General features: G+C 43.1%; 1 protein-coding gene across 1 annotated transcript in view; it reads left to right on the plus strand.

Moving 5' to 3' along the window:
* ENAH (enabled homolog (Drosophila)) overlaps nt 1-16,747 on the plus strand; it is an 85,178-nt gene that overhangs the window by 58,752 nt on the left and 9,679 nt on the right. Inside the window, 4 exon segments of the mRNA XM_018556518.1 lie at nt 2,188-2,272; nt 10,335-10,705; nt 12,557-13,127; nt 16,702-16,746. Coding sequence (XP_018412020.1) covers nt 2,188-2,272; nt 10,335-10,705; nt 12,557-13,127; nt 16,702-16,746 — 1,072 coding nt within the window.

Raw genomic sequence — 16,747 nt, forward strand, 5'->3', positions numbered from 1 at the left:
TTTTTTTTTTTTTTTTTTCTTTTTTTTTAGCTTTCAGGTGAAGAATTCAGGGCTGAGTTGGCTCCTAGCTTCTTATGTATTGAATACCTCAACAGTGAGATCTTCTGGTTAGAATTCCCAACTCAGGGAGCAAAGAATAGACTGTCAGGTGATTTAGCTCGCCACCATCCACCAAACGCTGAAATATTGGCTTTGGATGACCTGAATCTTTAAAGCTGAACTCCGGGATGAGCAAATGTTGTCTCCATACAAGAGCCATGTGCATTCTTACCTGAATCTTGGAGAAGTTTGTGTATTTCATAGAGATCAGTCAGTAATCCAGTGTGAAACTTTACCTCTTTGCAGGAGCTTCCTGTTACTATTTGTGTGTTACTTACATTTTTTCATTTTACTTTTTTTTTGGCTGTCTCTCTTTCTTTATGTGATGCAAAAAATAACATAATGAAGCGACTTATTTTTTGGGGGGGAACAAGAACAGGTCCAATATAGTTGAAAGGAGCTTCTGTAACGGTCAAGAGCCACTTAAAGGCCATTACACCCTTAATGCTGAATTCTGGGCCAGGAAAAACTTGTATAAATACAAGTCATTTGTGTTCTTCAATCTTTGGTGAGCTTTGTGTATTTATTCTAGATCTGTGCAGTGATCCAATGTGAAACCTCTCTATTGTGCAGCAGCTTCCTATAATAAAGACCACTCACTGTTGTGTTCTCTCCTTGTGCAGGGTGACTGGTCTAGTCTCCGCCCCCTCCTGTAATAAAGACCGCTCAATGTTGCTCTCTCCCCTTGTGCAAGGTGACTGGTCTTGTTGCCACCCCCTCCGGGAATAAAGATTCCTCACTGTTGCGCTGTCTGCTTGTGCAGGGTGACTGGTCTAGTCTCCGCCCCCTCCTGTAATAAAGACCGCTCAATGTTGCTCTCTCCCCTTGTGCAAGGTGACTGGTCTTGTTGCCACCCCCTCCGGGAATAAAGATTCCTCACTGTTGCGCTGTCTGCTTGTGCAGGGTGACTGGTCTTGTCTCTGCCCCCCTCCTGTAGTTTCCTGTAGTGGGTGGGGTCTGCTGGGTCCCTCCCACAGCTCAGCTCTCTGCACAGGCTACGTAGACCACAGTGATGATGTCACTGTTTCTGTTTACATGGCAATAACTAGGTTTTGGTGCACACAAAGTGTTGAATATTTTGAAGACGTTTGCAGGATACATTGCCGACACAAAGCTGATTGTGGTTTAGGTGAATCTGGCGGAACTTCCTTTTAATAGTTTCTTTCATGCTTTCTAACCCCGTGAGGTTTGATTGGGCTTTTTTCACTGATCTTGGCCATTACTGAGAAACACCGCCAAGCCTGGAATAGGTTCACTTGGCTGTGAATTGGAAGCAGAACAGGTTTATGTGGCGGGTATAGCAGTGACCATTTTAGTGCGTTTCCGGAATGTCTTGTTTAAAGTGCACCTAGCACCAGATATGCATTTTTCACATTCAACTAATGTGTTGGTGGAACATTACAAGGTATTGATTATCTTTCACAGAACATGTATTTGCGTCCACAATGCTTCTCTCCCCAGAACAATGGCACCATCTTTGTTCAGGCATTATCCAGTGTCAGCATCTACATCATGTATTGAGATGCCGGCTCAGAGATGGCGATCATTTGCATTCTGATGCCTGTGCACTTGACAAACATCTGCTATGTAATGCTAATTACCTTTCTAAATAGAACATTTCTGCTTTCATGACATACCTTAATTTAGTTGTGTAATCACTAGGTTTCTGTGCTCCTCTATGTAATGCAGGCAGATCGTGGGTGGTGCCGGCAGGGTGCTCCTGAAAACCTCACAGCAGCCTGCCTCGGTACTTCTCTCCAGAGCCCTCAGCCCTGATGCCAGGAGTGAACTGGGTCTTGGGTAGACTTGTGTAAATATTAAAATGCCTTGATGGGTGAATGTCAGGCTGGAAGACCTTTGCATGTAGACTGCCTTAGGTTACCCCCATAAAGCAGCCATCACGTATAGGGACTGGTAAGCTGCAATATATTACATTTTTGAGTTTAGATACGCTTTCATTCCTTACCATGCCTCACATAAAGGACACGTTGCTGCGAGTACTTAGGATTAATTTTTGCAAGCTGTGACTGTTTTTGAACCAATTTTGGATGTTGCCTATTTATAACATGGCTGTGATCTCTCTTCTAGGTCCTACGTTGTCTCGTCAGAACTCTCATATACCACAGCAAGTGCAGAATGGCCCCTCGCAGGAAGAGCTGGAGATGCAGAGAAGGTAGGGGACTTAAGCCATGGCTTCCAACTATTCCAAAGTTATAATACTGGTCAGTTAGAGTGCATGACTGGTGTAGCATTGCCAGGCAATCCTACGGTATGGTTTGGCAACTTTGGCACCCAGGACTCAGCCAGAGGGTCCAGAATGTGAGAATGTCCAGAATTTTCCAGGGTAAGAATCTGGCTTTTCAGTTTCTTCTGGGTTTTCTGGATTGTAGCTGGGATCTGGTACTGGAGATTTCTAAGGGTTCTGGGTGGAATAACCTCTCTAGTCCTGGGGCCAGGTATTGCCAATAACCAGTCTAAGCTGATCAGATGGCTGAGAGCAGCCTGATTGAGTCTGAGCCATAGCTCCGAGGAGTGCTGGGTATGCAGCAGGCACATAGTCGCAACAGACTCTGGTGTGTGCTGGACCAGCCGGTGGGGGGGGGGGGGGGGGTTGGGAGACGTTGAGACTGGTCGTATGTATGACCTATGTAACTCAATGTACGTAGTGCAGGCAAGATGGATCACAGAAACGATCAAAGCATAATACTGGTGATTAGACTCCTGCCCCCTGCTTTTCACTGCTCCTTAAAGCAAAGTTCAGTGTTATCTGTGTGGGTAGCCAGGAATTTTCGACACCTGCTTGCTGAGCAGCACGTGACACATATGGGAATCAGACCCAACCAGATAACAGTGCTGTAGATACCCTGGAACCCCGACGGTTAGTAGAGTGGTTCTCTTTGCGGATAGTAGAAAAGTTTTTCTCTAGAATCTTTGTTTTATACAATTTTTTTGCAATCTGGGAATCCTCAAAAACTTGCTGTTGGATTCCATATTGCATCCCACACATCTTCTTAGATTCCAAACCAAAGGTGAGTTATGTGTAGCAGACCACGCTGGTATTTGTAGTTCATTGACCTACCATGCTTAGCCTCCTTCGCCATCTTGTCTGGATGATTTCTGGAGCTTCTTGCTGTTTCTCATCCATTCCTCTCTCAGCCCTTCTGTCAGAGCTCAGCCTCTGTGAAGAATGTCTTTGAAGCTTCACATGTGTGTTTTTGAAGCAGATCGTTGTGTAGGTGACTGTGTATTTATAGAGCACATTCAGTCACGGATATTTATAGCACCGCTGTGGCAATGGCCTGGCAGCCTTCAGGCTTTTCGTGGGCCTTCCTCACAGCGCAACGCTTAATCCGTGTGGAGCTTTTTTCCAAACTGGATTTTATGTTCTTGATGATGTAATCATCTCATATTAAGCAATAAGGACGGAGGAGGACAAATGTGTTTACACAACAAACATAGTGCGACGCCTGCTGCATCAAGAGTGAAGTTGAACTTGACGTAAGCTGTAGAATCCCAGTAGATTTCCAATTATTGAAGTCACTTTAGTGAACGGAAGATTCTAATTTGTGGATTCGGGGCATTGTAGTCACTTAGTTTGCTATACCACAGGACTGGTGCAAAAACGTAGGATCCGTTGGCCATAGCGACCTACACCAAGTAGAGATGGAGACCATGGACAAGATCTCCATCTTTTTGCTCTGCCTCCTGATTTAGCACCATGTATTTCTGAGAAGATCAATCATCAACAAGTTATCTGTACATATGAGCAAAGCACAGCCTGTCTGTATTTTCATGGGGCCTAATGATGGTGGGTTAAAGGAGAACTATGAGGTGAGTGTTTTTCACTCGCCCTCATAGTTAGAGCCGACCTGTGACAATGAGACTGTCACAGGTCATCTCTATTAATCGGGAAGTAAGCAGAAACATGCACTGAGCAGAAACATGCACTGATCAGCTCACTTCCCAATCGTCTCCCTGCAGTGAGCGGTGACTGTCGGTCACCGCTCACCGCAGGGATTCCCCTCTACGATCCTCCAGTGCTGAATGGAGGAACATACAGGGGAGAGGGGGTGGACACAGCTTGCTCTGCCTCTAGATAGGCAGAGCCAGCTGTCACTCACGCAGCTGGATGGAGTATTGTCGGGATCCGTCCCGACTGCGGCACTGGCAGTACATTGCGTGCAATAGCCTGCGATATACTGAGCTTTGGGTCACAGGAGGAGGTTAGTATAGGTCCTCCTGTGACCCTAAAGAGAACTATGGGGGAAAACACTTACCTTCTTTAAAGTATTCTTGTTGCCCTGATAATAACCAGAATATGTTTAGAAGAATGGCAGTGTGAAATAAGTCCCTTTTTGAGCATTAAGCCTAATATCTCCACACCATCCCAGCTGCTAAAATATTTTAGAGGCACTGGAGATGATAAAAGCGTTGCATATGCAGGGTGTGCCTAACTGGTATGTCTCTTGAACTGGTCAGGCTACCAAAATCGGATAATTTTAGATACAGGTGGAGAAGAGATGGTTTTCTGCATTCAGCTTCCTATTGGATACCCCAACAGTGGGATCTGGTGCCACGATTCCCCGCTCTGTTCCTATCCACCTGAGACTTTTGGCCCACTTTGTGAGTTCCAGCTCCTCCTCCTACATTCTCCATAATATAAAATAAATGTGAGGGGATTTTAAAATCTAGTAGGTGATATCCACAAGAATACACCCAATCGGAATCTGGCATGTCAATGTGGGCAACAACTGTTTCCATTTTCCCTGTGGACCCGGTAGTTTTTAGATGGACAGATGGTTTTAAATGCAATTGAGTTGGACTCTCAAACAGTTTCAGCAACATAAATTTTTAGGGATGCACCGTTATATCGTAATTCCAAAAGATGTCACCAGCACTCCAAAAGTAGATTCAATATATTTTAATGACAACGATCATTCAAAATCACAAGTACTTTCGGGGCCATGTTGGGCCCCCGTCATCAGGCTCAGAATGATCAGGCACCGTTATATCGGCCGCCGAAACATATTGGTCAGAAAATGGCACTTTTGGCATAATGCCTGAAAGTGCCATTTTCTGGCCAATACAGTGGTGCATCCGTTCTGTCTCTCCTCCCCGCTGGGCACTGCTCTTTGTCCCAGCGGGGAGGAGAGAAACTGTCACAGGTGGCCGAGCTCTGTTAGAGAGCAATGTGAGCGGCCGGCATCTCTCCTCCTTGCACCGCTCAGCCTCCTGTCACAGATCGGGACAGCGGTGTGGGGGCAAAGACAGCCAAGTGCTGTCACAGGAGACTGAGCTCTCCTCCCTCACCGCTCGCTCAGCCTCCTGTGACAGCTGTCAGGGTGGAGAGCGGTACAAACACTCAGTGATCGCTGAGTGTTTGTAAATAATTGAGGGCATAGTATGGTTACTATATCCTCAATTATGAATGAATGGGAAGTGATCTACATCACCTCCTGATCATTCATGATTGTAGTTCTAGTAATCATACTATGTCCTCATGTTACGAATGAACACTCAGTATAGAGGATTCCTGATCATTTATAACACAGGCTGCAGAAAAAGATATTCAGGACTCTGGCCTGAATCTCTCTTTCTATTTTAAAAGGGTAATATCAGATAATCGGGTAATATTTCCCCAAAGCTCCTAAAAGTAAAGTAAAATATAAAATTATTTAATGAATAAAAATATAAAAAAATTAAAGTTTGTAAAAAAAATTGATAAAGTTTAATAAACATTTTCGGTTTCGGCCTGACATTTCTTTTTTTTTATTTTGGTTTTTTGGTTTTTAAATCTCTCAAATTTTTCTTTTGGAGAAACAAAATGTTGGTTCAAACCATAAAAATAAAAGGTGACCATTGCAAGGCCGTACAGCAGTCTTATTGGGCATATGTGAAATGTTTTTCATTTTGCCCATTGTTCCACTTTAATACATTTGCCAGTAACAACTGCCTTCAGATTTTTCCATTATCACAATTGCCTGCAACTTCTTTCATTTAAATCTCCATCTGTATGACATCTTGTGTTGGGAAATGAATGGAATGTGTTTACAGCTGCGACTATACATTGTGCTGTCCTATTATATTCTGTCGGTAACTTTGTCCAGATGACTTCATCCCACCATTAGCCAATCGGTGTGCGCTGTGTAAGCGACAGTACAACTGGCTGAGAACAGGAGCACATACTAAGAATGACATGAGGATGACTCAGACTCGGAAGGGGTCTCACTGTGTCAGTAAGGCTTGCACATGCTATTAATAGTTAGGAAGTCACTGCGAAGGCTAACACTGCTTATAAAGAGAAAGCGAGCACCACAAGACAAGGTTTCCCGGGAGTCTCCTGAGAATGAAGCCTTACGGGTGTTACATTGTACTCCAGCCGGGAAATGGACCAAAAGTGGATCGGCTTTTGTTGTAAGTACATCTAGATGAGCAGAATACTAAAATAACTGTTGCTTTCTTCAGCCCATTCCTTTGGACCTTTTCAGGAGTAAAATCGATGTTGTGGAATAGAGGTTTTTTTCCCCCCCCAGTCTATTAACTCACATCAGGTGTCTTCACAGGATATAAACACAATGATGGGCTATGTTTATACTACGATTTTTCCATTGAATGACCATGCGGTGGTCGAACCTTCCATGATCCACAGCATTCCGTTTATGGCTGCCTTAATGGATGTGATATATTTAGGAGCCTTGAGCACAGATCAGGGTTGACCTTAGAAGACCCACATTGCTGCCTACAACTAGTGTCTTATAATGGATCTAAAAGGTTCTAGAGCATTATGGAAACTGGACCATGGAAGTTGTCCAAAGCACCCAAAGTTTGACGTGTAAAACCTGACTGCTTGCTATGGGCACCTCCACTTCTCAGTATTTCTTTGGTACAGTTTAACCTGAGCCGCCTCCTACATAAAAACTGCGAGGACCTGTCATGTAATGTTCGGATATGTTCTTTTATGTCAATACATATACAGTCTGCATTTTCTTAGATTACCATACTGCTCTGAACTTGGTTAGTCAGACTTGGGATCCTTGAGGTGTTGAAATATCTCCCCCCCCCCCATAGGACTTTAAAAGGCTTGGCCAACCATTATAGCTAATACCATCTAGCAACTTTCCTGAGCCTCTTTGGTGGAAAAGTGCGTTCCCGGGTACCAGGTTTGTTTGGCAAGCGATAGGGGAGCCCTTATGGAATGTGGTGCAAGATCTCTCGAATTACCTTTTAAACTGGTCATACTCATGGCAATTTGATAATGCAAGGGGATGTTGTTTTCCATTTTTTCTTTCTCTAAATCGCTAAGTAGTTGAAGATTGATGGGTTCCATCAAATGTATGGAGATGTGTTGGACATTTCCCTGATTGTTTTTTTACCAAACTCAATCGCATTGGACTGTATAAACTGTATTGTACATGTCGACCTTTTGCCTAGTTTCACCTTCACGATTGACCAAATTCTGTTGGTCAGTCAGACTCGCGAGTGGTAGATTTTGTCTAGTTTCTGGAAATTACTTGCGTTGGTGTTTGTCATTCCTAGTGGGTGAATTTCACTGGAATCAGCCAATTCAAGAGTTTGTGGTGTGTGTTAGTCTTCCTTCCTGAATCTTTGGTTTGGTGTCTATAAAGTGCACCTTCCATAGGGATAAATGGGATTGCTGCATTACATGTGAGCAAGTCCTGGAATAGAGCTAGCATTGTTGATAAAAGCTGGAGTTGTAGTGGTGTGCTGTAGAAGCTTCATAATTTTGTATTGTTATACTCCATGTCGCTAAACTAAATAAGAAAATGTTTTTGTCCCTCTGAGTGGTAGTGAGGATATCCCTGTCCTTGAGGTATCTGGTTTCTGTATGGTATTTTTATGAGTCAGTTGTCATTTTGGAATTTATGATGTGGTAAGAAGGGGGTTTGTGTCTTGAATATAAAGCAATATTGGTACAGATGACCTCATAGTACTTTACACTGTTGAATAAGGATGACACTGGGGCAGACCCAGTTCACCTTGGTTTGCCCAGGCCCGTTCACAATTGTGACTGCCACCGCCTCCTCCCGGCCTAATGAGTTTTGGAGAGACGCACTGCCTGCCCTACAGCTATATACACAAAGGAGCAGGGAATGCCCCCCACAGCAACTGCCACCACTGAATGGGACCAGAGGGTGGAGTGGTAGTCAGTTTAGACCGGGCTCAGGTGAACCGGTTTTGTACCAAGCCAGCCTCATCTCTACTGGAGACCTTTGCTTTGAGTACATTTTAAAACGTATGACTTTTATGTTTTAAAGTGAATCCATCCCAAACATGGGACTTTAAACATAGGAATTCAAAACTATCACATTTCTATTTGGGACCTTAAAATTGATTGGTGGCATACCTGACCATTCGAGAGGCAGGACATGTTTGGACATGCATTTTTTTTGGTCATAAGGTCAGTTTGCATTTCCCAGCTTTGTGACCAGTTTTCTTTGATTGCATCCAAGAGTAGTCAATAGTATTTTTTTAACCAGAACCTGTCAGACTTTTATTAATGTAAAAAGAGCCAACACCTGAATGGCCATCCCCTTGTCGAGTGAAGCCACCTCTAAGTTTTATGTTTTTTAGCAAATTGTAAATAAGCTTTAAAACTAACCCCTTTAGCTTCAGGCACTGTGGAGGAATTTATCTTTCTTACCTCAGAAGCACTTTTCAGTGGCTCATCTCATCCTGCTTTCCCCTCCCAGCAGAAACTTGGCAGCTTGCTAGCCTTCCATTCTCTAATGTAAACACAGCAGTGGACAGGAAGGTGGGAGAGAGCAGAGTACTGTTAACTTTGAAGATGGATTTCTCAGTGTCTGCAGCTACAGAGGTCACTGAGGGCTTGTTTTAAAGCTAATTTACTGCTTGTTCAAATTATGTAAATACTTTAATGTCCATAGCCTTGGCCACAGGTACACCTTATGCTCCCAGACACAAAATGGCTTCCTTGGCATGAGAAATCTGTGCTCCAGGATGACCATGTGACTAAATGTTCAAGGTGATGGTCATTAGTGTATTAGTATCCCCGCTTCCCTCTTTCACTCTCTCCACATTCATACATTTGTGTGTGTTTAAGAGATGTCGTTTTGGGGGAGCATGCCTATATCCTTAGCTCACCTCCCCACAGCTGCCCCAGCAAGAATTTTACAAGTTTGGAAATTGCACCGGAAGTAATTAAATCTAATTCTCATGACAGGTAAAAATATGTGGGACATGATCTAGAGAGGGTGAGGAAGCTTTGAGGGCTTGTTCACACCAAATCTGGGCCAGATCTGCATGAGTTTATGCATGTGCAGTGCGTTTTGACGTGTTTTTGCCGCGTTCTGGGCCGTGTGGTTTAAAAAAAATAATTGTATTTTATATAGATCTATATATAGATCTATCATTAATTTCTCGATTAATCGTTAAACTTTTTGATCGATTAAAATGATTTTGATCGCTAATAAACACTCACCTCTACGCCGGCTTCCGGGAATCCCGTTGGCGATCTGGTGACGTCACGGACATAGTCACCGGACTCCTCCCCCCCTCCCCCAAGTGGCTCCAGTGCCGGCTAACGAAGGGAAGGGGGGAGGAGTCCGGTGACGTCGATGCCCGGGACGTCACCGGACTCCTCCCCCCTCCATTAGTCGAAGGAGCCACTTGGGCCGGTGAGTTTGCCCAAGAAACTTTCTGCACAAGCGCCAGCCAAGGCTTTGGCCTATACATATACAGCACAGCATGTATATATCTATAGATATATCCTAAAATGGGCTTTCGGTGCGTCCCAGCTCAATTGCATGCATTTTGGTGCGTTCCAGAGCAGGAAAAATAGGGCATGCTGCAGTTTTTGAACGAACTGAACGCTGTAGTGTGAACTAGAGCCCAAAATACCATTGGAATACATTGGATGCATTTTTTTTTTATGCGTTCTGTAACTGTTCTGCATCTGCTTCGCACTTGATGTGAACAAGCCCCTAACTTTCCATCCACCTTTTTATACAGAGTGTAATCTTACGGAAATATGCGCCTTTTTTTCCAATCCGTTTTGTCCTGTAAATGTTAACCCTTTTAATACCAACCAACCGTGTAACTATGTAACAACCTCCCTGTTCACTGCAACAAAAATAACTGATTCGTTTTCTGATAAAATATTAATGGAGGTTGAGCTGAGCATTTAACTGGTAACCATAGAGACTTTTCTCCCCATAAGGCTTCTACTCCTTGTCTTTTTTTTTTTTTTTTTACAGGCAGCTGCAGGAGCAGCAGCGGCAGAAGGAGCTGGAACGTGAACGTCAGGAACGTGAACGTATGGATCGAGAGCGTCTGGAGCGCGAGAGACTGGAGAGGGAAAGGTTGGAGCGAGAGCGGCTCGACAGGGAACGGCTGGAGCGCGAACACCTTGAGCGTGAGCGCTTAGAACAAGAGCAACTGGAACGGGAAAGAGAGCACGAGAGACAGGAGAGAGAGCGCCAAGAGCAGCTCGAGAGAGAGCTGCAGGAGCAAGAAATGCTGGAGCAAGAGATGCAAGAGAGGCAAGAGAGACAAGAGAGAGAGCTGCAGGAACAGCTTGAGAAGGAGCAGCTGCAGTGGGAACGTGAGAGGAGGGTGTCCAATGCTGGTAAGAGACTATAAGCATCCATCTAGACATACACCAGAGATATGCAGTACACCCATTACATCCACTCATAACATCCCGAGCATCAGATTCGCTCATTACTTGTTAGAGGTGGAGATCAGTGAATGCAGGAATGTCAAGTGTAGATTTAAAGGGGGCTGGGACATGACATTTCATGTTTTAGTTGACTGGAAAGTTCTGTTGTCTAGCGCTTTCCTATCACTCAAGGGCTTTGGTGGTGAAATGTGTGCTCTTCCTAGGTTTGCCCTTATGGCATCCTTCAGGGCAATGGCACAGTGGCCTAATCGCCAAAATGCAGCCTCCCCCACTATCTATGTACTGGATTGTCCCATTCTGTAACAGGTTGTAAGTGGAGAGAGGTTATGATGTGATATCAGTGAATATGGAACTCTGCGGTGGATTATGTATCATAGTTGATAGCTCTCCTTCATTGTATAAAGACTGAAGGCTTAAATTGGAATAGGTGAATTTGAAATAAATCGGGGTAGCCCAAGAGTAAGCTGAAGACTCTCACACCAGAGGGCCAAAATCAAAACCCCAGGAAGCAAATCACTGCAACCATTAAGTGCTCACAAATGCCAAGACCTATAGTGTAGCATTATGTCCAGTGACATTAATGCTGATCTTGTTGGGAGTCATTTAACGTAGATCTAAACCCAACACCAAAAAAGTAATGTATTGCAGCTTACCTGTGGTTTGTTTTTTGTTTTTTTAATATATGATGTGGCTGCATTAGTTTGCATATTTAGTGCATTTATGCCCAGATTTTTTAATATTTTTATTAATATAGATGCGACACATTAGAACCCGCCAGGTTTTTGATTTTTCCCTCACTTCCAGCATGGAAAGGTTGACCCCAGAACAGGAAGTGTGGGGAGATCTCCAACAGCCAAAAAAAGAAAAAAACTAACCTTCCCCACTCTATGCAAAACGTTAAAAAAAATGTTTGGCAATTGTTGCACTTTATTATAGTGCATTACCCCCAACAACGGACTTTTGTGAGTATTGTGAAATTAGGCACCTTATTGGCTCATATGGAAAAGCTGCCCATACTTCTTGACAAAAAGCCTTCAGGTCCTGTAAATTTGATTTAGTAGCTTGAACTGCATGTTTGAGCTCTCCCCAGAATGGCTCAATGATGTTAAGGCCAGAAGTTTGTGATGGCTGCTTCAAAATCTTTTTTTTTTCTCTCTGCTTCAACCACTGAAGGTCCAGCTTGGCCCTCTGTATACATAACCGCAAAGATCCACCTCCATGCTTCATGGTAGAGATGGTGAGCTCTTCCTCATGGGCCTTGTTGACCAGTAAACATAGCGTTTATGATTGTGGCCATAAAGTTCAATTTTGGTCTCATCACTTCAAATTATTTTGTTCCCGAAGTTTTGAAGTTTCCCCAAGTGCTGCTGGGTGTATTATATTTGGACAGGTTTGTGGTGTTGGTGCAGTAACAATAGATACCATTTTACACATTCTGCCAGGAATATATAAAGTTTTAGGAACACAACTGTATTAGCAGCGCTCTGAGTCAGGGTACCAAATCAGAACCAATATGCAATCAGGAGATTTGAATGGTCCCATTTACAGTGGCACGTATATAGATAATCATGTAGATATTAGTTGTTCTCCATTTGTACTGTTGAATTGTGGCGGGTTGGTGGTAAACTCTTTCAAGCAATAACTTCTTTATCTAATCTTATACTAACCGTAGTTCTCATTTAATCTTTTTCCTTTTGAATGCTGGTTTGGTTGCTTCATTAGCTCCTTTTTTTTTCTCTTTTTCTTCTTCTTTATTTGTCTTGTCTGTTGCTGCTTTGTGCACCAAATCCACACCAGACTCTTCTTACGACAACTCATATACCACCACGCATCTTGATTACTCCAGCTCTCAGTCTCACTCTGCATCTCCCATCTCTTACGCTAAAGCCATGTCTGTCCCAGTGTCATCTATATGCACAGACTCCATTGCTGACTATGTCATTGTCACTTCTCAGTCTATCAGCTCTACGCCACCTACCCCTCCCCTGCGCCACTCTGCCTCACGATTTGCCACATCGCTGGGCTCTGCCTTCCACCCCGTCCTTCCACATTATGCCACCATCCCTCGGCCTATAAATAAAATTTCACGGCCGCCGTCTCCTGTAAACCAAGCACCTCCTCCACCACCCCCACCTCCTCCCCCTGTGAAGCCCATAACGTGGTCTGCTTCTAACTTTGCTCCACTTCCTCCTTCTCCGCCAGTCATGATCAGCAGTCCGCCTGGCAAGGCCACGGGCCCTAGGGCTGTACATCTAGTGTCTGCAGCGCAGTTGGCACTCCTGTCCTCCACATCGAATGGGCACGCGGATGCCACTTCCTATGATGCGTCCTGTACTCCTGCCCCTCCACCACCACCACCACTTCCATCATTTTCTCCATTCTCACTGTCCTCATCTCAAGCTGTCACTTGTTCTCCGAGCGCTTCTGTTGTCTCAGCATGCCAGCCAAGTGTTCTCCCTTCTCCCTCTGCAGCTTCCCCCGCCTCTGTCGAGAACTCTTTACTCTCTGTGCTGGGAGACACCTGTGCTTCTCAGCCAGACTTGACCACCTCCTCTCAACCGACTGACCCTGCGGCCCATCCGGGTAAGGCTTACTGTCACTGCCATTAACTGACTAACCTGCCATCCTTAAGCTTATGTGAAGAAAGGGTTGGTCTGACCATAACCTGGACATGTAGTCCTTCAGTACAGGCAGGAACATTTTGCCATTTTTGTTATTTTATATTGAGTTTTTTATTTCCTTTAATGTGATTTACAGTCGTGATGTGCAACCTTTGTTTTAAGGTGGTGACCCAATTGACAATTTTTTTTGCACTTTTTGTTTGCCATATTTTTTGGTCTTCCACTTTAGGACATAATTAAAAAAAAAATGCTGAGCCCCAAAATGCATTTGGGAACTTTTAGGGTCTTATTTGCTGAATGTGCCCACCCGATGCAAACAGAGGGGGCACATCATGCAGATGTGCCTTTTGGTAATGATTGAAAAAACCGCATGATACCCATGCTTGAGTTATGATGGGTCAAGAGTGCAGTGCCACTTGGGAAGTATAGAATAGTGGTGCATATGGGCGTCTAAAACGGACATACAGAAGTCAAAAAAATTATCCATTGGCCATAGAGGAGTGGTTGACCTTTTTGTTGGTCCTGAATAATCATGTACTCATGTAATTATGTAAGATTTAGATAATTTGGTGCATCAATTCTTGAATGATATAACATACATGATCTTTTGACACCAGCTTAAACAACATTGCTCACCATACTCTTTAGGCCTCAAAATAACTTTCCAGGCTATTTTTGTGTGAACTAAACACCCCATCCTCCCAATTATAATGAAGGGGGAGGTCTTTGCAGTCCAAATTAAGATACCAGTCACAAAAAACGTTGCTTCCATCTGTAAAATGTAATCACATAAATGAAAAAGGCAAATAAGTGCCGAGGCAATCATGTGTGAAGTGCATATAAAGTGAAAATAAAATTCCACAAGCGTGATGTCTCTTTATTCAAATTTCTTTTAAACTCGTTGTGTGCAATCGCTGGTGAAGTGACCATCCACCAGCTATCGGTAAGCAAAACTCCCCAAATGCTGAGAATCTTTGGTTACAGCTCACAGGTTTAATGTGATGTCCACTTGACCAGACCAACTGTTAATAGCAATCAACAATTCATCTCCAAATTCGATGGAGCATAAGCAAAGGCAATCCAATAGTCTAATACCATTTTTATTTAGGATCAAATTAAAAATTCTGTGTTCTAATTACCTTTTGGCACTCAACATAAAAACACACTGCCGGAGTTTAGATACACTTTAGGCTAAATATAGACACGAGGTGGTCAGACTCCTATGTACCAAAACTCATTGGACACCAAACTTTTACCAAATGCTCTTCGCATGAATCATGCGAATATCTCATGTATGTTCAAATAGCTTAAAGTGATGCTATACTCAGGAGTTCCATCTTCAAAAATTAACTAAATTAATTAAGGTACCTTAACGATTAACAAAAATGTCCACAGCGCAAGTCTGTATCCATGGGGACCCTACCATGGACTTGATCTATTAGGTCAGCGAGTCTACTCCACTAGCGATTCCTATCACTGGGTTTGGAAGTTGAGCTTTGTCTACCCTAGTGCTGATGTGTGACTCCTCGATTTCTGTGATTTATGCTGTAACCATGTGCTACCGCTGCCTCCGTAAGTGTGTTATATCAAAAATCAATACATTTTTGATTAAAAAAAAAATGTTTGAAGGTTCTCATTCATCCAGGTCATGGTATATCTGTAAAAAATAAGTCATGGCAGCTGGAATTGCTGTATTTTTCTTGAAGATGTTTCACTGGACATCCGACCAGCTTTCTCATTTCAGATTTCTGAATTGGGAAAGCTGGTCGGATGTCCAGTTCAACGTCTTCAAGAAAAATACAGAAAGTCCAGCTGCCATGACTTACATTTTAGTTAATCTGTAAAAAATATCTAATTTGTGTATCACTCGGCTGTAGATCCTCAAATCATCTCTGAATTGGTGCTGACACTGTCCGCCTTTCTGAATGGGGGCTACTTTTGTTCCCATGGTCCCTGTGTGTGTGTTGTGAAGTAGTCACCGCTCCAAGCTCATTCCTGCGATGGACTACAATCATGTTTAGTTTACTAATTTGTATTGAGACTGTAGTCCATCACAGAAGCGAGCTTGGAGCAGTTACTAGTTTACAACACACACGGACCATGGGGAACAAAAGTAGCCCCCCTCCAGAAGGAAGGACAGTGTCAGCACCAACTCAGAGATGATTTCAGGATTTACAGCTGAGTAACTGTCAACAAAACTATCTTATTTGTGCATCAAAGTGACATTAAACCCTCAGATTTTTTAACATAAACCAATACTGTAATGTGCGCCTTACTGTAATCCATGGTTGTTTACCTTCTCTTTGCTGCTCTTCCTTTTTAAATCCTTCTCTCTTCTCATGCTGGGGGAGAACTTCCCTTTTGCAGCTGAGGGCCTCTTCCTGTAGTGCTGGCTCAGGTTGTGAACCTGCACACAGACACCATGTATCCATTTCAGACACAAGGCAGTCTGCTGCAAAACAGAAGTTCTGTACAGCATGAGAACAGATACAGATTTAAAAGGAAGAGCAGCAAAGAGAAGGGAAACGACCATGGACTACCGTAAGGCACACATTACAGTATTGGTTTATGTTAAAAAATCTGAGGGTTTAATGTCACTTTTAAGTCATGGCTGTAAAAAATGAATCAAGGCAACTGGACTTGCTGTATTTTTCTTGAAGACGTTTCACTGGTCATCCGACCAGCTTTCTCAATTAAGAATGACTTGTACAAAAATTTTTTGGGAATAAATAATTTTCCGGAAAATTCTCTGGGAATAGTATTGCCAGAGAATTTTAGTACAAGTCATTCTTAATTGAGAAAACCTAGGTCGGATGACCAGTGAAACGTCTTCAAGAAAAATACAGCAAGTCCAGTTGCATTGATATATATTTTTAGAGATATACCATGGCCTGGATGAATGAGAACCTTCACAGTTAATAGTTGGGATACTTGAATGCATTTTTAAGATTTAACTCCTGAGTTTAGTGTATGTGAGTAAGATTATCAGAACCTGTCATATCCTGAAGGAATTTTGCTGTATCACATTAATGAAGAGTATTTGGTTTGCTGATATTTTGTTTTTCTCCCAGTGTTCACCCTCATTGGGTGAGCAGGCCCGTTATGAGTCGGTTACCTGTAACATTTAATTTCAAATTTGATCTGATTTACATTTTGGTTTTTACTAATGCTTTTCCTTTTTCTAACCTCTACTAACTTCAGTGTTTTTTGTTTTTGCTTTTTACGATTTTTTTTATTCCATTTGCTGAATTTAAAAATCATGAAAACCTATGTTCTGGTGGTTTTATGGATGGCTTTTCACACTTTTCTCCTTTTTGTAGGTGTTCTACCAGGGCCACCAGCGCCTCCACCTCCACCCCCTTTGCCC

Source organism: Nanorana parkeri, unplaced genomic scaffold (genome assembly GCF_000935625.1).
Source record: "Nanorana parkeri isolate BGI_ZX_2015 unplaced genomic scaffold, ASM93562v1 scaffold240, whole genome shotgun sequence".
Lineage (NCBI taxonomy): Eukaryota > Metazoa > Chordata > Amphibia > Anura > Dicroglossidae > Nanorana > Nanorana parkeri.